General features: G+C 36.1%; 1 protein-coding gene across 3 annotated transcripts in view; it reads left to right on the top strand.

Moving 5' to 3' along the window:
• SNX13 (sorting nexin 13) overlaps window positions 1-11,904 on the top strand; it is a 141,151-nt gene extending 129,247 nt beyond the window's left edge. For all 3 annotated transcript variants that reach the window (XM_022587589.3, XM_022587582.3, XM_089917693.1), the window contains exons 25-26: window positions 1-113; window positions 8,398-11,904. In XM_022587589.3, the coding sequence (XP_022443297.2) occupies window positions 1-113; window positions 8,398-8,645 (361 nt within the window). In that variant the 3' untranslated portion in view covers window positions 8,646-11,904. The remainder of the gene's footprint in view (window positions 114-8,397) is intronic.
• Window positions 11,905-24,370: the final 12,466 nt, after the last annotated feature.

Raw genomic sequence — 24,370 nt, 5'->3', positions numbered from 1 at the left:
AGATGCCTTTTGGCCAAATGGCATTTTAGCAGAGACTGTTCCATGCAGAGATAAAGCTATTCGAATGAGAACAAGAGTTGCAGGAAAAACTAAATTACTTTCAATTATGCCAGGTAAGTGAACATTTTTAGTATAAATCTTATTAATTTGTACTTCTTCTGAATTTAAGGCATTGAGCATGCTAAGTATAGCTGCCTTTTGACTATAATAACTATCATTTGATGGCTTATCATATACTAGGCACTGTGCTAGGCATTTCTCATATATCTTTAACTAACCCTCAGAACATTATGAAGCCTAGGTATTGTTAACATCACAGCTTTATATGTGAGGAAACAGAAGCTCAAAGGGGTTAAGTGAGTCACCCAAGGTTTATAGCTAGTAAGTGAGTGTTGGGACTCTGACTCAGCTCTGAGTTCCCCGAAAGCCATTGCTTTCAACCACTTGAAGAAAAAGTGTTGCTTTTAACCACTTCACTTTGCTGCCTTGAAACATTTTGAGAATGAAGTTGATGATAAATTCTGTGACAGATGAAAGGGCTGATAAAAGTATATGAAGTATGAGGTTTTCAGGAAGAATATTTGTTCTACTTAAGAGAACAAACACATTTTTTCAAAGAATCCCTTTGAAACAGCTGATTGGCCCATTCTTAATCTTTACTAAAACGTGATCCTAAAGAAAGTGTACATAGTGGCATTCTGTTGGTCTAATTTGAGTTACTTTAGAACACTGCTGTCTCACTAATTTAGATTCACTTTGTCCGTTTTGTCTTCTCTCAATAAGAGCAGTTTTGTGTAGTTGGGTGGTTGTTTGATCTCTTCTTTGGTTATAAATATCTTTGAAAATACCTAGATATCTCTTCTCCACATTTTAATTGTGGATGTAGAGAATAGAAAAATATTTAAGTTCTCAATATCTATTTCTTTTCATATAATTTTACTTTTAATTTAAACTATATTTTCATCATAGATTTTAATCAACTTTGTCTTCTAACAAGTTGGAAATTTGCCACATAGCTATTTATTCTGCCCTATAGACTATACTGTTGCATTTGGAGATAAAAAGCAAGTGACAGAAATAACATTTTAGAAAAATAAAAAGAAACAATAATGTAGGATATTAATATACTGTTAGAATAAACCAGATGGTGCTATAGACTGACTCAGTTATGTAAATGGAAGAAATCTTAATGCATTTATACAGTAAATATTTATTGAGAGCCTTTCATGAGCCAGACACTATTCTTTACACTTATCGTTGCCTTCTTGGAGTTTACATTCTACTAGGGAGACACAGAAAACAGATGAAAGAAATAGATAAAGCACAGTATGTTGGATAGTGGTAAGTGCTGAGGAGACAGATAGTGCAGGAAAAGGGAGGTGTCAGTTGAATTGCAGTTGCAGATAGGGTAGCCATTGGGGGCCTCCCTGAGATGATGACACTTATGTGAAGACTTAAAGGAAGTGAGGATAGATGTAAAAGTATATATTTTTATATATACATAATCCCTCACCTGTTTTTTAGTAAATTTAAAAACTATTTGCTTTAAATTATATTGTACCCTGGTTAGAAATATACATTTTGGAAGTTGCATGTTTCTTTCGAGAGCAATAAAGTATTGCTTTTGAGGCCCCTGCTATAGGGTCCTGACTATGAATAATTAAGAATAATAGGAGATTGGTTCAAGATGGCGGAGTAGAAGGACATGCTCTCACTCCCTCTTGTGAGAGCATCAGAGTCCCAACTAACTGCTGAACAGTCATCAACAGGAAGACACTGGAACTCACCAAAAAAGATACCCCACATCCACAGACAAAGGAGAAGCCATAATGAGATGGTAGGAGGGGCGCAATCACAATAAGATCAAATCCCATAACTGCTGGGTGGGTGACTCACATACTGGAGGACACTTATACCACAGAAGTCCACGCATTGGAGTGAAGGTTCTGAGCCCCGCGTCAGGCTTCCCAACCTGGGGGTCTGGCGACAGGAGGAGGAATTCCTAGAGAATCAGACTTCGAAGACTGACGGGATTTGATTACAGGACCTCAACAGGACTGGGGGAAACAGAGACTCCACACACAAAGTAGTGTGCGCATTGGGACCCAGGGGAAGGAGCAGTGACCCCGTAGAAGACTGAACCAGACCTACCTGCTAGTGTTGGAGGGTCTCCTGCAGAGGTGGGGGGTGGCTGTGGCTCACCGTGAGGACAAGGACACTGGAAGCAGAAGTTTTGGGAAGTACTCCTTGGCGTGAGCCCTTCCAGAGTCCGCCATTAGCCCCACCAAAGAGCCCAGGTAGGCTCCAGTGTAGGGTCGCCTTAGGCCAAACAATCAACAGGGAGGGAACGCAGCCCCACCCATCAGCAGACAAGCAGATTAAAGTTTTACTGAGCTCTTCGCACCAGAGGAAAAGCCAGCTCTTTTGCTCTGGTGGGCAAGTCCCTCCCAACAGGAACTTGTACAAGCCTCTTATATAGCCTCATCCACCAGAGGGCAGACAGTAGAAGCAAGAAGAACTACAATCCTGCAGCCTGTGGAACAAAAACCACGTTCACAGAAAGACAGACAAGATGAAAAGGCAGAGGACTGTGTACCAGATGAAGGAACAAGATAAAACCCCAGAAAAATAATTAAATGAAGTGGAGATAGGCAACCTTCCTAAACAAGAATTCACAATAATGGTAGTGAAGATGATCCAGGACCTCAGAAAAAGAATGGAGGCCAAGATCGAGAAGATGCAAGAAATGTTTAACAAAGACCTAGAAGAATTAAAGAACAAACATACAGGGATGAACAATACAATAACTGAAATGAAAAATACACTGGAAGGAATTAATAGCAGAATAACTGAGGCAGAAGAACGGATAGGTGACCTGGAAGACAGAATGGTGGAATTCGCTGCTGCAGAACAGAGTAAAGAAAAAAGAATGAAAAGAAATGAAGACAGCTTAAGAGACCTCTGGGACAACATTAAACGCAACAACATTCACATTACAGGGGTCCCAGAAGGAGAAGAGAGAGAGAAAGGACCCGAGAAAATATTTGAAGAGATTATAGTCGAAAACTTCCCTAACATGGGAAGGGAAATAGCCACCGAAGTCCAGGAAGCTCAGAGAGCAAAAATTAAAGACAAAGAAAAATTACTGAAAGCAGCAAGGGAAAAACGACAAATGACATACAAGGGAACTCCCATAAGGTTAACAGCTGATTTCTCAGCAGAAACTCTACAAGCCAGAAGGGAGTGGCATGACATATTTAAAGTGATGAAACGGAAGAACACACAACCAACATTACTCTACCCGGCAAAGAACTCATTCAGATTTGATGGAGAAATCAAAATCTTTACAGACAAGCAAAAACTAAGAGAATTTAGCACCAGCAAACCAGCTCTACGACAAATGCTAAAGGAACTTCTCTAAATGGGAAACACAAGTGAAGAAAAGAACCTATAAAAACAGACCCAAAACAGTTAAGAAAATGGTAATAGGAACATACATATCGATAACTACCTTAAATGTGAATGGATTAAATGCTCCAACCAAAAGACACAGGCTCACTGAATGGATACAAAAATAAGCCCCATATATGTGCTGTCTACAGGAGACCCACTTCAGACCTAGGGACACATCTAGACTGAAAGTGAGGGGATAGGAAAAGATCTTCCATGCAAATGGAAATCAAAAGAAAGTTGGCATAGCAATACTCATATCAGATAAAATAGACTTTAAAATAAAGAATGTTACAAGAGACAAGGAAGGACACTACATAATGATCAGGGGATCAATCCAAGAAGAGGATATAACAATTATAAATATATATGTACCCAACATAAGAGGACCTCAATACATAAGGCAACTGCTAACAGCTATAAAAGAGGAAATTGACAGTAACACAATAATAGTGCAGGAGTTTAACACCTCACTTACGCCATTGGAAAGATCATCCAAACAGAAAATTAATAAGGAAGCACAAGCTTTAACCTACACAATAGACCAGATAGATTTAATTGATATTTATAGGACATTTCATCCAAAAACAGCAGATTACACTTTCTTCTCAAGTGTGCACGGAACATTCTCCAGGATCACATCTTGGGTCACAAATCAAGCCTCAGTAAATTTAAGGAAATTGAAATCATATCAAGCATCTTTTCTGATCACAACGCTATGAGATTAGATATCAATTAAGGGGAAAAAAACATAAAAAACACAAACATGGAGGCTAAACAATACGTTACTAAATAAGCAAGAGGTCACAGAGGAAATAAAAAAATACCTAGAAACAAATGACAGTGAAAACATTACGATCCAAAACCTGTGGGATGCAGCAAAAGCAGTTCTAAGAGGGAAGTCTATAGCAGTACAATCCTACCTCAAGAAACAGCAACCATCTCAAATAAACAATCTAACCTCACACCTAAAAGAACTAGAGAAAGAAGAACAAACAAAACACAAAGTTAGTAGAAGGAAAGAAATCATAAAGATCAGAGCAGAAATAAATAGAAACAAAGGAAACAATAGCAAAGATCAGTAAAACTAAAAGCTGGTTCTTTGAGAAGATAAAATTGATAAACCATTAGCCAGACTCATCAAGAAAAAGATGGAGAAGACTCATATCATTAAAATTAGAAATGAAAAAGGAGAAGTTACCACAGACACCACAGAAATACAAAGCATCCTAAGAGACTACTACAAGCAACTCTACGCCAATAAAATGGACAACCTGCAAGAAATGGACAAATTCTGAGAAAGGTATAACCTTCCAAGACTGAACCAGGAAGAAATAGAAAACATGAACAGACCAATCACAAAGTAATGAAATTTAAACTGTGATTAAAAATCTTCCAACTAACAGAAGTCCAGGACCAGATGGCTTCACAGTTGAATTCTATCAGACATTTAGAGGAGTTAACACCCATCCTTCTCAAACTCTTCCAAAAAATTGCAGAGGAAGGAACACTCCCAAACTCATTCTATGAGGCCACCATCACCCTGATACCAAAACCAGACAAAGATACTACAAAAAAAGAAAATTACAGACCAATATCACTGGTGAATATAGATGCAAAAATCCTCAACAAAATACTAGCAAGCAGAATCCAACAACATATTAAAAGGATCATACACCATGATCAAGTGGGATTTATCCCAGGGATGCAAGTATTCTTCAGTATACACAAATCAATCAGTATGATACACCATATTAACAAATTGAAGAAGAAAAACCATATGATCATCTCTAGATGCAGAAAAAACTTTTGACAAAATTCAACACCCATTTATGATAAAAACTCCCCAGAAAGTAGGCACAGAGGGAACCTACCTCAACATAATAAAGGCCATATACAACAAACCCACAGCAGACATCATTCTCAATCGTGAAAAACTGAAAGCATTTCCTCTAAGATTGGAACAAGACAAGGATGTGCACTGTTCACCACTATTATTCAACATAGTTTTGGAAGTCCTAGCCACGGCAATCAGAGAAGAAAAAGAAATAAAAGGAATCCAAATCAGAAAAGAAGAAGTAAAGCTGTCACTGTTTGCAGTTGACATGATACTACACATAGAGAATCCTAAAGATGCTACCAGAAAACTACTAGAACTAACCAATGAATTTGGTAAAGTTGCAGGATACAAAAGTAATGCACAGAAATCTCTTGCATTCCTATACACTGATGATGAAGAACCTGAAAGAGAAATTAAGGAAACACTCCCATTTACCATTGCAGCAAAAAGAATAAAATACCTCAGAATAAACCTAGCTAAGGAGACAAAAGACCTGTATGCAGAAAACTATAAGACACTGATGAAAGAAATTAAAGACGATACAAACAAATGGAGAGATATACCATGTCATTGGATTGGAAGAATCAATACTGTGAAAATGGCTATACTACCCAAAGCAATGTACAGATTCAGTGCAATCCCTATCAAATTACCAATGGCAGTTTTTACAGAACTAGAACAAAAAATCTTAAAATTTGTATGGGGACACAAAAGACCCCGAATAGCCAAAGCGGTCTTGAGGGAAAAAAACGGAGCTGGAGGAATCAGGCTCCTGGACTTCAGTCTATACTACAAAGCTACAGTAATCAAGGAAATATGGTACTGGCACAAAGACAGAAATATAGATCAATGGAACAGGATAGAAATCCCAGAGATAAACCCATTCACCAATGGTCAACTAATCTATGACAAAGGAGGCAAGGATATGCAATGGAGAAACGACAGTCTCTTCCATAAGTGGTGCTGAGAGAACTGGACAGCTGCACATAAAAAATGAAATTAGAACACTCCCTAACACCATACACAAAAATAAACTCAAAATGGATTAGAGACCTAAATGCAAGACCACTGTATGCACTATAAAATGCACTATAAAACTCTTAGAGGAAAACATAGGAAGAACACTCTTTGACATAAATCACAGCAGGATCTTTTTTGATCCACCTTCTAGAGTAATGGAAATAAAAACAAAAATAAACAAATGGGACCTAATGAAACTTCAAAGCTTTTGCATAGCAAAGGGAAACATAAACAAGACAAAAAGGCAACCCTCAGAATGGGAGAAAATATTTGCAAAGAAATCAATGGACAAAGGATTAATCTCCAAAATATATGAACAGCTCATGCAGCTCAATATTAAAATAACAAACCACACAATCCAAAAATGGGCAGAAGACCTAAATAGACATTTCTCCAAAGAAGACATACAGATGGCCAAGAAGCACATGCAAAGCTGCTCAACATCACTAATTATTAGAGAAATGCAAATCAAAAGTACAATGAGGTATCACCTCACACCAATCAGAATGGGCATCATCAGAAAATCTACAAGAAACAAATGCTGGAGAGGGTGTGGAGAAAAGGGAACGCTCTTGCACTCTTGGTAGGAACGTAAATTGATACAGTCACTATGGAGAACAGTATGGAGGTTCCTTAAAAAACTAAAAATAGAATTACCATATGACCCAGCAATCCCACTACTGGGCATATACCCTGAGAAAAACAATTCAAAAAGACACATGCACCCCAATGTTCATTGCAGCACTATTTACAATATCCAGGTTATGGAAGCAACCTAAATGCCCAGCGACAAACGAATGGGTAAAGAAGAGGTGGTACATATATACAATGGAATATTACTCAGCCATAAAAAGAAACGAAATTGGGTCATTTGTAGAGACATGGATGGATCTAGAGACTCTCATACAGAGTGAAGTAAGTCAGAAAGAGAAAAGCAAATATCGTATATTAACGCATACGTGTGGAACCTAGAAAAATGGTACAGATGAACTGGTTTGCAGGGCAGAAATAGAGACACAGATGCAGAGAGCAAATGTATGGACACCAAGGGGGGAAAGGAGCAGGGGGTGGTGGTGGTGGCGTGATGAATTGGGCTATTGGGATTGACATGTACACACTGATGTGTATAAAATGTATAACTAATAAGAACCTGCTGTATAGAAAAATAAAATTCAAGAATAAAAGAGAAAAAAAAAAAAGAATAATACTTGGTGCTTCCATATTTACGTGTCTCTAGTAACTTCATGTTGCCTATGAGTAAACTCCAAACTTGCTTACCCTGACAGTCACAGCACTGTCAGTTTTCCATTTTTTCCACCACTTTCTCTTACAGGAATCCTAAAATTCAACCAAACTTTACTACCCCATTTCTTGAGCCTGTCTTGTTTTTGTTTCCACTTAGTGCTCATTTGCTCATTCCTGTTCTTAAATCCTTCATCTGTTTGCACCTATGAAAATGCTGCCCAGGTAGCAAAATCTACTTCAGTTGTTACTTCCTTGAAGGGAACCTTTCCTTATTATCTCATGTTGCATTCCCTCCTTGTAAGCGTCTTTATGCTTTTAGTATTTTAATGGCACTGTTCCTGTGTTGCAAGTTTTTTGAAATCATAGATCAACTTTCACACATTTTCTTATAGTATTTCTGACTGCATTAAATGTAGTAATAGTATGTGTATAGTGTTTTAGAGTTTACAGATCACTTTTCACATTATCTCATCAAGGCTTTATAAATTCTTACAGTTATAATAATATTGGTTATTATAAATTCCCATTTTACAGATGAGGATGCAAACTCAGGGTGGGTAAGTTATCATATAGGTATTAAGGGACAAGATTACAACTCTAATTTGGGGTTTCCTGCTTTCTCCTGTGCTGTATTTGTCTCACAGTATCTATTGTGTAAGTGCATGCATGCTTGCAAACGTATATAAGTTTTAAGTCAGTTATTAAACTTATATTAAGGTCATTAACTGAATACTTGCTACTTATCAGTTACTTTGTACTTTACATACTTAGCATAGTTTAGGCCTTGGATTTCCTTTGAATAATGAATTGTGTTTATTTCCCCTCTCCCCCGCTTCATTTAGATGAACTGAAGCACATTATTGGGGCTGAGACAACACGGAAAGGTATTCTTCGTGTATTTGAAATGTTTCAGCACAACCAGTTAAATAGGAGGATGGTTTATGTCTTTTTGGAAGGCTTTTTGGAAAGCTTATTTCCACAGTATAAATTCCGTGAACTTTTCAACAGACTGCATTCACGGTCAAAGCAGATGCAGAAATATAAACAGAAACTTCATACTACTCAAGCGCCTTCTTTACAGAAAAGGTGACACTCCAATCTATGAAGCTGGTGTTCGTTTTGTCCAGGACTGATGGTATGGACGGATCTTCTGGGGCTTAACTCATATACTGTTGTGTCTGCACCAGTCTTTTAGTGTCTCAAAATAGATTATTAATACATCCATAAGACTGTGGTTCTTCTCATCCTTGTCTATAATCCAGCCACTACCAAGAGAGATTTCTGTGTCTTAAATGATTTGGTGCATATTTTTGCAACACTGAGAGGATACTGCCCCCATCTCAAGCAAGAATGACGTTGGTCTCTTCTGTTTCAAACTAATCAGCATTCTCCAGCAATGACAAAATGCCAGAGTGTAGATATGAGAGCTAAGGAAAGCACAGAACAAGAGTTCACAGATAAATTGGCTGATTTGTTTAACAGTGGGAAACTGTGCAATGTACTGTTTGGAGGGATTTGTTTTGCATAATGATTTTATAGGTCTTTTTCAGAATTTTGATATTGTGTAGATAGCCAGGTGAGTGATCTTTGGAACATCTGTTTCAGGTCTAGGGAAAGTGACAGAATGCCCTTAAAGTATGAAGTAACATTATATCCAAATTACAGTTTTGTGACATAAAGTAAAAACCTAGTATAAAATAAAACCAGTCAAAACAAAAATTTCATTGGATTTATTATTCATTGGTAGAAAACAGATTTTAATTGATTCTTATGTGTCTTAAGGGCTCTATTTTGCTCTTAACGGTACTCAGTCATAAGCTTTATTTTGGCATTCTGTGTGTAAAAAGAAGCATATGATGGCTCTTAGCTAAGTTACAAAATTATTACAGTTTTCTTTATCTTTAAGAGATTACTGATTATATAATAGGGGCTATAATTTGTTGAAAGAACTGCCAAATACTTCTAAAAATGTGGAAATTTAAAAAACAGTACTCTATTGAAAGTTACTATATGATGATTTTAAACTGTGTGATCTAGACATACGTTAGGTGATTGCAAAAATAGCAAATCAAAGGATTAAATGAGTTTATTAGTCGTATGTAAACATACAAATTCTTAACTCTATTATAGTGTACATATATGAAAATAAACAGAACTATAATATTTTTAAAAATAGGCTTTATTTATATTTTGCATAATGTAAAATTCTGCTAAATAAAGCAAGTTGGCAAAACCCCTCGGTGTATACATTTAAGTCCCTAAAATAATTTTATACCAACAGCAACGAAATACCTTTTCCAGTTTTGGAGCCTCTGCATTTCCTATAGTTTTCTCATTCTCCATTTGTCAATCTTGGAAGTCTTCATATGTTTTGTATGCAGGATTTCTGCATAGTTTTAAATACTTCCACTGACTAAGGGTTTGGGTGTCTCAGCGTTTTTTGTTTTAAAAATATTTAACACTAAAACCTTAAAATAGTGAAGCTATTTATCAGACCACTGAGCCAAGATGCTGGTATTAAAAGAACGTCCGGGTGCTTAAGATAAAGGGACAGAGTATTGGTATCCCAGTTGTTTGGGAGCTTTAAGATTGGAACAAGATGTTATTGTCTTGTCACTGAGATCCTACTTACAAAGTGAAGCCGAATAGAATAAAGCCTTCCTTTAAAGCTTTATAATAATAATCATATTTATTAATAATGCTGTTGTGCATACTTATAGTATGCATATTTTCAGCCTGTGTTGCATGTCTTCAGAATTACGTAAATGAAATCCCTTTCATTTAAACTTCCAAATGAGAAAAGATCCTTATTGACTCTGGTGGAAGATATAATATTTCTTCTCAATGTGTCTTCCTGCCCTGGTCTCTCCTCATGCCCCAGGCTTTGGAAGAAAAGATATGTGAAACATGTCTGTAGGAAGCATCAGCATGGCCGTAAGTGCAATGATTTTCAGATATACCCCTGCCCATTTCAAGTATATTTTTGCCATAAATAAATCTAAGAGTAAGAGCCTAGTGTGTACATGTGAAAAAGCATTTCTAGATAATGTGAGGAACGCTGGCCATCAACCAGGGAAAGAAAGGTCATGCAGGATTGTGAATTTTCATGGAGCCCTGCAAGAGAACTGCAATCATACCAAAAACTATTTGAGTAAATGGGTTTTTAAAATAATTTTTGTTTAAAAGAGTTTATATTTCAAAAGCAGAAATGTCAAATGGTAGTCTGTGTAAATGGTTATGCATCTTCTCCTTGCACATCTATGTTTTACATCAGAGAGAGCCGTGGTCATGCTAAAATTAGAGATACTTTTTGAATGACTTGGTCGAGCTGTGTGTAAAATATTTAACCCATAAGTCAAGTACAGTGTACTATGTTTAATAAAGTCATTACATTTAATGCATTTACTGCATATATGAATATATACATGAAGAGGCTTTATGTCTTCTGATATTTGATTTTTGAATGTGTTTTTAAGTCAGTGGTGCCTTTAGGCAAGAACCTTCTAAATTAATCATTCTTTGTTTGGGTTTTCTGACTTTTCAGGTAACAGACTTTAGAAACCATCACTACTAACTTATAGTTAATTCACCTAAAAATTGATTGTATGATTTATATATAAGGGTTAGATGGGCATTTCCTATGATTAGGGTTTTCTGATAGTTGCTGAAAACAATTGTGCCATTGACTAATGGATGCACTTGGTTAGCCTTAATTATTTTTCTTTTTAAATTTAAAACCTTGAATATTTCACTTCCTTCATTTTAAGTTTGTGCTTTGGTGTTTGGAAAAAAACAGTTAAGTGCTACCAGGAAAGTGTACCAATTTTTTAAAAAATTAAGAACAATATAAAATTTCACAATCTAAAATTTTAATTTGTGCAATATTTTCATTTAATGCATGTGTATTTGAGTAATTGTAAAATAAATGAATTTTTAATGTTTTGAGATCTAGTTTAAGCTGTCTTCTTAACCCAGCAACTTACATTCCGTTGTTGCTGCATCCTTTTATTTAAGGACTTGTTTTAAAAGTCTTTTTGTCACTCCTTGTAAAATTCTTTTGTTATTAGTAAATTTTGCTTATAGGAGCATGGCTCCTGTATTACAAGGGAAAAATATAAAGAGCACATTTTAGGATTATAAGTGTTAAAAGATAACTTGTGCATATCATTCATTGTACAGTAAGTGTCAACTGTGTGCCTAACTATTCTATCAATACTTCTTTAACAAAGAAGGAACAACAATCAGAATGTCAGTTATTTTTATTGAACTAAAAAGAAGATTAAAAATTTTATTTGGTTTGCGTTATGTTTTGTCCATTAGAAAATACTAATAAAGTATTAACAAACCTTTTTGTTGAATTTTATTTAGTAGTGATGTATTTTTATTACTTGAAGAAATGCTTGCTCACTTGTCTTATCTTTATTATCTGTGTGTATTTTCCTTTCATTTTAGAAATCAAGCAATTCAAGTTCCAGGTTGATAGATGAACTATTGAATGATTACTGACTTACAGCTAACTGAATTTAATTTTTCCTTTTATGGGGCAGCTAATTTACTACCACTTGTTAAAGAAACTTCATACTTCCCTACATGCAAAATTATAATTTTCTCATAGAGAGGAAGATCTATAAGTAATCCATTAACAATTTTTGTTTGATCTCATTTTAAATTCATAGCCTGCCTGCTATTTTAGAGGTTTCGTTTCTAAAGGCAATAGACTCAATACTCAGAAATGTAGCTCTGCCTAGTTGGCGATAGTCTTTGCAGGCTTCTTGGATCTATATCCAAAGACTTCTCAGACATCAGTGTGATTACTCCTCCCCTACCAGGGGCAGGCATAGTGTTTCTCAAAATGCATACTGTAAAATAGTGGTCCCTTTAAGATGTTCCTGAAGGAATAATTTTATACTTTTATGTAACTTATGTAAATCTACATGCTATTCAAAACCCTAAAATGTTCCTTCACAATTCAAATGATTGTATCAAAGGTTCTGAAAAGTTCTATAATGAATAACTCTGTTTAACTTTGTTTTCCTGACTTCCCAAACTTAGTTAACTACAGAATCTTTTGTCATAAATACCTATTAATAGCTTGAGGATAGTGTTCCCAAGGAACGTGGTTAAAAAAAAAAAAAAAATCTTAGTAGGGGAGAAAAAAAGGTGAGGAGGCATCTTTAGTTAAACTCTATATAGAAAAACCCATGAATTTGGGAGATGGTGTTTTGGGTTTTTTTTTTTTCCTGTTTTTTTAGCTTGTCATTCATATACGAAGTTCAGTGTTTGAAAGAAAAAGGACAGTTAGAAAAATTAACAGGAGATATTGGAGTTGAATTTGGCCCTGGATACCAGAATAATGAACTCAGTGAGGGATAACAGAGTTATGTCTCCTGAGAAGCAGGAAAAATACTTGCTACTTCTTAAAGATCCTTATCTTGCTGATGTGATCAAAATAGTAGTAACTAGGAAATGCAAAGAGGAGAGAGAAATGTAATATAGGTCAGATTTTAAAGTATGTGCCAGACATTAATCCATATATAATAGGGAGAGGCTATGTTTGATCTAGGAACAATGGCAGCAGCTAAGAACCTAGTACTTCACAAGAAAAACAATTAATAGAATGGAAATTATACTTAATGTCTGTTTCCCAATGCACAGTGTATGAGAATTGTATGAAATGTGACATTTTAAGTTGGCAAACATGAACTTTTACATATAATTGAGTGGAATAAAACAATAGGTCTAATTGTTGGAAAACTGCAAGACCACCCCCCTGGAGATTCACCAGGAGGCCTCTCAGGATTCGGCCTTTAGTCATACAGCAAAGATTTCTTACAGCAAAAGGATATAGAACAAGATGAAAGGGAAAGGGTGCATGGGGTGAAGTTTGAGGGAAACCAGGCACGAGATTCCAAAGTTCCTCTCCCAATGCAGTCTTGCAGGATACACTTAATTCCCCCCAGCAATGAGTTGTGACAGCACGTGTGAAACATGGCCAATCAAGGAAGCTAATTCAAGACTGCCTACAGTTTTTGTTTTTGGGGGTTTTTTTTGCTGTACGCGGGCCTCTCACTGTTGGCGGCCACTCCCATTGCGGAGCACAGGCTCCGGACACGCAGGCTCAGCGGCCATGGCTCACGGGCCCAGCCGCTCCGCGTCATGTGGGATCTTCCCGGACCGGGGCATGAACCCGTGTCCCCTGCATCGGCAGGCAGACTCTCAACCACTGCACCACCAGGGAAGCCCTGCCTACAGTTTTTATTGGGGGCAGGTCATGTAGGCACCCCCTGCTTGACACCAAAATTCTGGACTCCTGGAAGGAAAGCATGTGTTCCACATAAACCATATATTGTGTACAAACGGTTTATGCATACTGAGCCACTTCTGTCAGTTTTGGGAATGGTAGGAGTACTCCCAAAATCTAAGTTCTCAGATAGCTGAGAACAAAGGCCAACCTTATAAGCAGGCCTTTCAAAGGACAGCAGTCATACCTGCTATGTTAACTCTTTTCTACACAACTAAACCCCTTGATTCAAAGAAATGGCTAACAGAAAGCAATGAGTTGCACTGAAGATCTTTAAGATTTATCCTTGTGTAGAAGCCTCCACACCTGGAAGTGGAAACATGACAATTCAGATGCAGATGAAAGGGGAAAAGATAGTGATAATGTTATGAAAGTATGTTGCAATTCAAGAAGCTGGAGGAACATATTTGTGTATTTCCAATAAAGATTCCCGTAGCAACAGTTATACAGCACTTACTAATCAACTTTTTGAGGTGTAGATACTATTACCTTCTTCAGTTTATAGATGGGAAAACTCAAGCATACCAAAGTTTTAGAGCTGGTAAGTGATTAGGCTGAAATGTCAACACAGGTGATCTTACTCGAGTCTGTGCCACGGTTTCTCAACTGGCGTTATTGATATTTGGGGCTGCATATAATTCTTCGTTGTGGGAGCTGTACTGTGCATTAAAGATGTTCAGTAGCATTCTTGGGCTCTACCTACTACATAATGCCAGTAGCACTTCCCCCACCCCCAGCTATGACAACCAGAAATGTCTCCAGACGTTGCCAAATTATGTCTGGGGGCAAAGTTGCCGCCAACTGAGAACCACTGATCTGTGCTTTCACTTACAAAATAAAGTAGGAACTGAAGACTTAAGTTCTGGGTATTGTTTTTTCTCTACAAGCTAACACCTGACGAATCTGCGGCTAGTTTTTGCTTTTTTTTTCTGTTACAGAATTCTTTGTGGTTTTTTTTTAACATCTTTATTGAAGTATAATTCTTTACGATGGTGTGTTAGTTTCTGCTTTATAACAAAGTGAATCAGTTATACATATGTTCCCATATCTCTTCCCTCTTGCATCTCCCTCCCTCCCACCCTCCCTATCCCAGCCCTCTAGGTGGTCACAGGGAGAATGTAAATGGGATGCCTAGCCCTGCTTTAAGAGGAGGAGAAGGCTAGAGCTAGAGGCAGCAAAACCAAATATTTTAACTTGTCTTGATTTAAGTAGGCATCCCATAGTTGGGAAGAAGGGGAAGGGAAGAGAGGGACTTTGCAACTGAGATAAACAAGAAAAGCAGGGTTTTTCTTGATGTTTAAAGATGTGAGATGATTACATGAGAAAATTGCTGTTTTACTCCCATGACCAGGCTATTAACTCAGTAACGTTGATACTTGTGGGATATTTTACTTTCAACTCTTGTCCTTTTTATTTTGTGAGTCAGTCTTTCTAGAGCCTGAAAATTCTTTTGCAGTCTTCTTTATAAGTAAAAGCCTTTCCTAAAGTGCTCTTGTATCTACGTTTTCCTTTGACAAATGAAAGTTCCCCTGGGATGCCCAGGTGAACTGAGTTTGCCTCCAGGGGTGAACCTCATTCAACAATTAGAGCTTTCACCCTTGCTGACTGTTTCCTACTTTTCTTCCCTCTGGTTCTTTTTCTGAGTCTAGGTCAATCTGGTTCTGATTTTGATTAGTGCACAGATTTTTTATTTCTCTATTGGTGGAAGCAATGTTGGGAGGCTGATTTTTTTGTGGTCTGACCTTCTGATTCTCTCTCAAGCAGCCATTTGCTTTTTTTGTTTGCACATCTTGAGGATTCTTAAGAAAACGTACTGGCATTTCAGACATAGGTTTAGTCTGGCCAATAGCAGGTCTCGCCTTGGGATTAAGAAGTTCACGTTGCAGGCTACACCAGTAATGGTGTTTCTTCTGCCACAGGTAGAATCCTCCATGTTGTTTGTCTTATTTGCACAGCACAAAAAGCTAAAAAAGACATTAAAGAAAAAAGTTTTTGTGCCTGCTTGAAAGATGGTGGCTCCTTGCAATCCTTTGTGTTTCTGACCTCCCTCCTTCCAAAGCTGCTACAACACATCGGTGAGTTTTTTTCTTTATTTTTGATTCAGGGATAAAGTTGTAAAAGTAAGCCTGCTACTTGTGTGTGTGTGTGTGTGTGTGTGTGTGTGTGTGTGTGTGTGTGTGTGTAAGTGGGGGGGAACCTTTTCTGTCTTTGTAGAAGAGAAGTAATTAGCCTTTTACAAATGGTCTCTATGTAATTGTAATACTATATACTCCGGTGGCATTCATCCACTTAATTGTCTCAAGTTCTGGGAATTGAGTGAGCACAACAATTGATCATTTATATGCACTACTGAGGATATCTAATTCAGATATACAGATTAACCATCAAATAGAGAGTTCATACAAAAAGTTAAGGAAGATTGAAATTAGTTTTATGTGGTTTTAGAGTAAGAGTGGTTGAAATTAAGCATTTTTCTTGGTTTTTATAACAGTTTTATAAATGGGTCTGTATGTATGGTGGAATGGGACTGCAGGTTGAATGGAAAAGATTACTTCTGGTTTGTTACGAGCTTCATGACTCTGCAACCTGAAGAGTGCTGAGTAGCCTGATTTTTCTTTCTCATTTCTTTAAAAACAAAACTCCATGATGAGCCAGGTAAAAATATGAAAAAGAGCTTTGTGTTAAAAACAAACAAAACAAAATACACACGCATATATACTGAAGTAACAAGAAATCCATCAGTCACCTTCTCTAGAGTCCCCTCAGCTTGCTCAAAGTTGGATGAAATTCTTTTATCACATGAGTATGAAGTATTTTCTAAATGTATTTGTTGATAGACTTACATGCCTTTGCCTGTCTCCATAGATAATAAGTTAATTATAAAGTCTCTTAAAGTTAATGGAGCTCTTGCTTTGATTGCATAAATAAACTAATCCAGACTTAAATAAATTGAAAATGAAAGAACAAAATAATTTTCAGAGAGAAAGCAAAGAAGTCCAATGGGCAAGTTTGCTAGCACTTTAATGAAACTCAAATACTTGTTGAAGGAGGTGAGTGAAAAAAGTTAGCCATTCTTTAAATTAATGGCCTTGATTGCCTAGGATACAACATAAGAAACAAAAGTATACATATGTTGTATGTGTATAACAAGAAGAAATAAGAAAAGTGCTAGTCCTTGTTTTAATAATTAGGTATGTAAATGTAGAAAAATATGAGATAATATTACTAAACAAAGGGAATACTTGGACAAATTAGACAGTTTTAGTAATTTTGGTTTAAAATGACTGTTTTTGCTCTGGTGTGAAAAGTAACATTATTCTAAATTTCTAACTTATACAAAATTTGGATGAGTTTTCCAATGGAAAGCATAATTTGAATGCTATCAACTTCCTACATTGATGTAAGTTATGTTTGTCTCCACAAAATATTTAAGATTATGAAAACTGTGTCTGACTGAATTAGCAGTTTTAAACTGGGGGTGAGTTACCCCTCATGGACCATTTGGGAATATCTGGACATTTTTGACTGTCAGGGCTGGAGAAATTACTGTTAACATCTTAATGAGTAGGGCTAGGGATGCTGCTAAATATCCTATATATGGCACCCCACAACAAAGAATTATCTGGTCCAAATTGTCAATAGCACTGAGGTTGCAAAACCCTGAACTAAATGTAATTACTATAGAAAAAGGATATGTTCCTCTGATGCTACAGATCATAAGACAATGCTATGTAGATAGTTATTGCATTTACAATGCCTATGTAAAAAAAAACTGTCATATTGCTTTTGAAATTCACGTATGTTGTTAACATGTATCCATAATTCATCCTTTTTCTTGTTAATACTATTCCATAATATGGACATACTACAATTATTTTATCCACTCACCAGTTAAAGGACATTTGGTTATTTTAAGATTTTTGGTAATTATGAATAAAGCTGCTATAAATATTGTTGTATAATAAAGAATTTGGTTCCTGGGAGGTATACTCTAAATCCATGGAATTTTGTGAGCATTAGGATTGTCTTTGCTATTCATGAGCTCCTTCAATCATTTGAGTTTATGCTAAGGAGATGAGTTGACTTAGGATGGGGTTTGTCACCAGAAAGATCAACCATGTGATTAGAGGTTTGGGGCTTTGAGCCAGCTGACCTCTGGGGAGAGGAGGAGGACTGGAGATTGAATTCAGTCAATGGCCAGTGATTTCAATCATATCTGTCTGTGATGACCTCAATAAGAACTCTGGACATCAAAGTTCAGTAGAGCATCCTGGTTGGAGAGCACATTGCTGTGCCAGTAAGTGTGACCACCCACCCTGATTCCATGGGAAGGGAAGAGAGCATGGAAGCTCCATATTGTGGGACCTCCCAGACCTCACTCTTTGTGTCTTCTCACTTGACTGGTCGTAATTTTTATCCTTTATAGTAAAGCCGTAATCATAATTTGTTGCTTTTCTGAACTCTGTGAACTGTTCTAGTGAATTATCAAACCTGAGGGAATTGTGGTAACCCCTGGATTTGTAGCCAATTAATCAAAAGTACCAGTGGCCTGGGCACCCCCAAGTGTGGCTGGCATCAGGAGTAAGGGCAGTCGGGTTGGAGACTGTGCCTTTAAACCTGTGGAATGTGATGTTAACTGTTAGTGGCTAGCACCAAAATTGTACTGCAGTACACCAGCTGGTGTCAGAATAAGCACTCAGTACAAGTCTACGTGTAGACATATGCTTTCATTCTCTTGGGTAAATTCCCAGGAGAGGGATTGCTAGGCTATATGATAAGTATATATTTAATTTTATTAGAAACTGCCAAACTATTTTCTAAAGTAGTTGTAGCATTTTGCGCTTCCATTAGCAATTTATAAGAGTTTCAGTTTCTCTGTATTTTTGTCAGCATTTGGTATTATAAGGCTTTTATTTTTTAAGTGTGGTCATTTTAATATGTGTATGGTTGTCTCTTTTTGTGATTTAAATATGTATTTTCCCGATGACTAATATTTGGTGCATCTTTTCATATGCTTATTTGCCATCCTATCTCTTTGGTGAATTGTGTGTTCAAATCTAATGCTCATTTCTTTTTAATAGGGTTGTTTGGTTTCTTATTAATAAGTCCTAAGAATTCTTTTATATTCTGGAAACGTGTTCTTTAACAGATGTGTGTTTTGCAAAGGTTTTCTCCCAGTCTGTGCCTTATCTTTTAATTTCCTTAACAGTGTCTTACAGCTAACATGATTTTAAAATTTTGATGCAGTGCAGTTTATCAAATTTTCCTTTTTGTTTCTTCTGTCTTGTCTAAGAAAGCTTTCCTTACTTAATTCAATACCACAAAGATGTTCTCTTGTGTTTTCTTTCAGAAGTTTTATAGTTTTAGGTTTTACATTTAGGTCTTTGGTACATCTGAAATTAAGTTTTATATATGGTGTGAGGTATGAATTGAAGTTTTTTAGCATATCAGTGACCAATTATTCCTTCATCATTGTTGCAGAGAACATCCTGTCCCCCATTGAATTACCTTGGCACCTTTGTTGAATATAAATTGACCATACATGTGTGGTTCTATTTCTAGATTTCTGTTCCAAGGAGCTATATATATCTGTTTTATGTCAATACTGAATAGCTTTATAGTAAGTCTTGAAATTAAGTTGTATGAGTCCTTAAACTTGGTTTTAGTTTTCAAAATAGTTTTAGTTGTTTGGACTGCTTTGCTTCTCTGTACAAATTTTAGAATCAGCTTGTCTGTAAAACAAAACGAACAAAACCAAAAAACCCTCTTAGGGTTTTGATAGGGATTGTATTTAATCACTAGCTCAATTTGGTAGGAATTGACATCTTAATATTGAATCTTTCAGTCCATGAATTGGTATGACTTATAAGTGTTTTCTAGTTTCATTGAACAAGTTTTTTACATTTTTTAGATTTAACAGTGTTTCATTTTTTATGTTATTGAAAATGGTACTATAATTTAACTTCCCATTGTTCATTACTAGTATAGAGAAATACAGTGTTTTATATCGACCTTATATTCTGTGACCTTGCTAAACTTGCTTAAAGATTCTTTGAGATTTTGGGGAAAGGGAGAAAATAAAGGCCATTTTAAATCTTCATTTCCAATGTGTATGCCCCCTTTCCCCGTCTCCCTCCCTCACCCCCTCACTTCTGCTTTACTTCACTGACTAAGAATTCCAGTATAACACTGAATAGGAATGATGAGAGTGGATATCCCTTCCTTGTTCTCTCACCATTAAGTTTGGTGGTGAGCTGTAGGCTTTTTGTAAATACCCTTAACCAGACTCAGGAGATTCCTTTTATTCCTATTTGCTAACAGTTTTGATCACAAATGGATGTTGAAGGGTTTCAAATGCTTGGTCTGCCTCATTTTCAGTGATCACATGGTTATTCTTGTTTAGTCTGTTGACATGGCGAATTGCATTGATGATTTTCCAATGTTGAATACTCCTTGTCTTCCTGAGATTAATCCCAATTGCTCATAATTTATTCTCCTTTTTATAAATTGTTGGATTTGAACCACTATTATTACATTTGTTTTTATGCCTGTGATCATGAAGGGTATTAGTCATTAGTTTTCTTGTAATGTCTGGTTTTGGTAACTGGGTAATGGTTTCATAAAATGAGTTGGGAGGTATTCTCTCTTTTTCTATATTCTGAAAGAATGTATATAAAATTGGTATTATTTCTTCCTAATTGTTAGAGTTCACCTGTGAGGCCAGAAGGGCCTAGAGTTTTGTGGGAATTTTTTTTTTTTTTTGGTGGAAAATATTAAACTAAGAATTCAGTGTCTTTCATAGAAGAATTATTCAGGTTATTTGTTTCCTTTAGAGAAAACTTTGGTGGTTGATGTCTTTCAAGGAATTTGTCCATTTCATTTAAGTCAGGGTTTCTCAACCAAAGTGATGTTTGGGCAGGATGATTCTTTGTTGTGGGAGGGTGTCCTGTGCATGATGGGATGTTTAGCAGCATCCCAGGCCTCTACTCACTAGATGCCAGGAGCAAGTCCCCCACTTGTGTCTTCACATATTTTTGCCAAGTGTCTGCTCTTGGTTGGGAACCACAGACTTATGATAACAAGTTCATTGGCATAAAGTTTCTCATAGTATTCCCCTCTGATCTTTTAATGTATTGTAAGATCTGTGGGATCTCTTTTTTATTTATAACATTGGTAATTTGTATCTTTTCCTTCTCTCCATCCTCTTTCTGCTCTACCTCCTCTCTCTTTCTTTCATCAGATTGGCTAGAGAGTTTAATTAATTTTATTAATCTTTGCAAAGAACTACTTTTGGTTTCATTGACTTTCTGCTTTTAGTTTTATTTCTGCCCTTTACTATTTCTGTTCTTCTGCTTGATTTAGGTTGAATTTGCTGTTCTTTTTCTAGTTCTTTAAGGTGGAAGCTTAGATTATTAATTTGAAAACTTCGTTTCATAATATGTTCATTTAATACTATAAATTTCCCTCTAAGTATGATTTAGTTGCATCCCATAAATTTGGGTTTGTTTTTTATTCTTTTTCATGCAATTAAAAAGATATTTCATTTCTATTTGACTCCTTCTTTGACCCATGGGTTATTTAGAAGTGTGTTTAATTTCTAAACATTTTGGGATTTTTCCATATGTCTGCTATTGATTTCTAGTTTATTTGTGTTTTGGTTAGAGAACATACTTTATATACTTGCCATTCTTTTAACTTTGTTGAGGTTTGTTTTGTGGCCCAGAATATGATCTATCTTGGTGAATCTTTCGTGTGCACTTGAAAAGAATGTATATTCTGTTGTAATTGGGTGGAGTGTTCAGTGATTGTTGGTTAGGTCAAGTTGTTTGGTTGTAGTGTTCAGGCCTATATCTTTACCTCTTTTTTCCTGCTTTATCTTTCAGTTACTGAAAGAGGAGTGTTGGTATTGAAGTCTCCAATTGCAGTTGTGATTCTATGTTTCCTTTTGGTTCTCTCAGGTTTTGCTTCATGTTTTTGAGGCTTTGTTCATACATATGTAAGATTTTTATGTCTATATAATGAATTGACCCATTTATCATTGCTTAATGTTCCTCTTTATCCCTGCTCATATCTTTTATTCTGATGTCTACTTTGTCTAATATTAATAAAGGCCTTTAAAAAATACTTCAGGCTAGATTTAGCCTATGAGCTAAATCCTTAATCCTTGTTGACCCCTGTGTTAGAAAGTTTCTTGTTGATAAGACATAGTTGACTGTTTTTGTTGTTATTGTTGGTTTTTTATGTATTTTTATCTTTGCCTTTTAATTTGAGTATTTAAACCATTTTTATTTGCTTTAATTATTAAATGGTTGAATTTATCATCTTGCTGGTTGTTTTTATTTTTTCACGTTTGTTCTTTATTCCCTCTTTCCTCTTCTTTTGCATTCTTTTTTATGAATCCATTTTATATTCTATTGTGGCTTTTAGCTTTATCTCTTAAAAATATTAATGGTTTCTCTAAGGTTTAAAATGGATAACTGTAACTTATCATAGCTGTAGCTGCCTTAAAATAATATTAAACTGCTTTATGTGTGGTGTAAAAATTATACAACAGTATATTTTGAATTCCTCCTGCCTTCACTGTTGTTGTACATTTTGTTTTTAGCTATATTATAAGCCCTACAGTAAACTGTTAATTATTTTATGTTAGTCAAATATCTCTTAAAGTAATTAAAAAGAAAAAGTATATTTATGTTCATTTTTACCATTTACGGTACTTTTCATTTCTTTGTGCAAATCCAAGTTTCCATTTGGTCATAATACTCCTGCCTGAAAATTTTTAATTAACATTGCTGTGGTACACATCTACTGCCATTGAGTTGTCTACAAAAGTCTTTATTTCACCTTAATTTTTGAACAATATTTTCACTGTGCATAGAATTCTGGGTTGACTATGCTTTTTTTCACCCAGAATTTTAAATATGCTACTATGTGACTGTTGAAAGATCAGTGGTTGCCAGGAGTTTTGGAGGAGGGAAAGGAGAGATAAATAGGTGAAGTAGAGGGGATTTTAGGGTAGGGAAATTATTTTTTATAAATCAAATGGTGATACATGTCATTAGGCATGTGTCAGAACCCACAGAACAACAATTAAGAGTAAACCTTAGTATAAACCATGAACTATAGTTAATGTAGTCCATCGTTTACATTGTTATGATTGTACATTAATAATGTACATTACATAACATTTAACTACATTAATTATTATATTACAATAAGCAATTGTAACAAATGTACAACACTAGTGTGAGATGTTAATAATAGGGAAAACTGTGTGCAGAGTTGGAGGGTAAGGCTGAGGAGGGGCTGGGTATATGGAACTCTACGTACTGTCTCTCACTTCTGTAAATCTAAAACTACTAACAAAAATAAAGTCTATTAATAATTTTTTTAAATGTCACTGTTGTCAGTCTTGCATGTTTTGGGATGAGAAGTCTGATGTCATTCTTTTTTTGTTGTTTCTTTATATACAATTGCATCCTTTTAAAAAAATGCTAACTGTCTTCAGGATTATTTTCTTTATCTTTGCTTTACAGCAGTTTGACTATGATGTGTCTAGATTTGTATGTGGACATGCATGTGTCTATGTGCATAACACATTTCTGGGATTTGTTTCCATTCCTTGGTCTCTTTGTGTTCAGTCCAGGAGAGAGGATTTGATTGATTCATCCAATCAGCATCCAGTTTAGGGCATTCCTATTGGGTGGAGATTTCAGGACAGCCCACCTCAGAAGTTAGCCTTGGGTCAGGAGCCATTCTTTGTCCAGTCATCTATGGCAGGGCTTTGTAGTATAGAGCATGAATGCCTATAGCTGATTGTCTCAGCAGGCATCAGAGGCAAGGAGATTTCTGATAGATGTCATAGGCATGGCCAGCCAGCATCCCAAGCATGGCAAACTCCTGTCCAATACAGGTTACCAGGGAGGGCAAAGTAGGAAAAGCAAAATCATTTTTTGGGAGAGGGAAATAAGATAATTTTCATACTCCTGTCCTAAATCCCAGAAATATTGTAGAGAAGCTCATCCATCCTCTGGGTGTCCATATCTTCATAGGAGACAGTTACTTACATTTTACCTAGAATTTATATGAGGTAGAATTAGGATAGAGTTACCTCTGAGGAGCCAGAGGATGGTTTAAGTGATACATACAATCATGTAGTTAGTAGAAGACTAGACACCAGGTCTGGGTTCCTATTACAATAGCATCATACATCCCACCAAAGCTACGCTTGTCTGAAGTCAGTACATAGAAAACAGCTTTTAAGGAATTCACTAATTAATCCCCTCTGCTGAAGGGTAATTGAGGGGAAAGATACTCCTTTATTAGCTGTAGTGAGACCTTGTTCCTTCCTGCCTACTGTTCCTACTTGTACTTGCCTTGTGATATTTCACAGAGTGAGGCAGTATGCAGTGAGGGAAAACAGAGAGAAAGGACGTTGGGATAAGATTCTCAGTAATAGTTCTATAACCCACTGACTCTGTAACCCTGGTCACTGACAAAATCGTTCTGGGGCT

This window comes from Delphinapterus leucas, chromosome 9 (genome assembly GCF_059928025.1).
Source record: "Delphinapterus leucas isolate spDelLeu-1000000601 "Yukka" chromosome 9, BTC_Dleu_Yukka2, whole genome shotgun sequence".
In the NCBI taxonomy this organism is placed as follows: Eukaryota; Metazoa; Chordata; class Mammalia; order Artiodactyla; family Monodontidae; genus Delphinapterus; species Delphinapterus leucas.
Note: the sequence above shows the minus strand (reverse complement) of the source record. Positions and strands in the feature narration are given on the sequence as shown.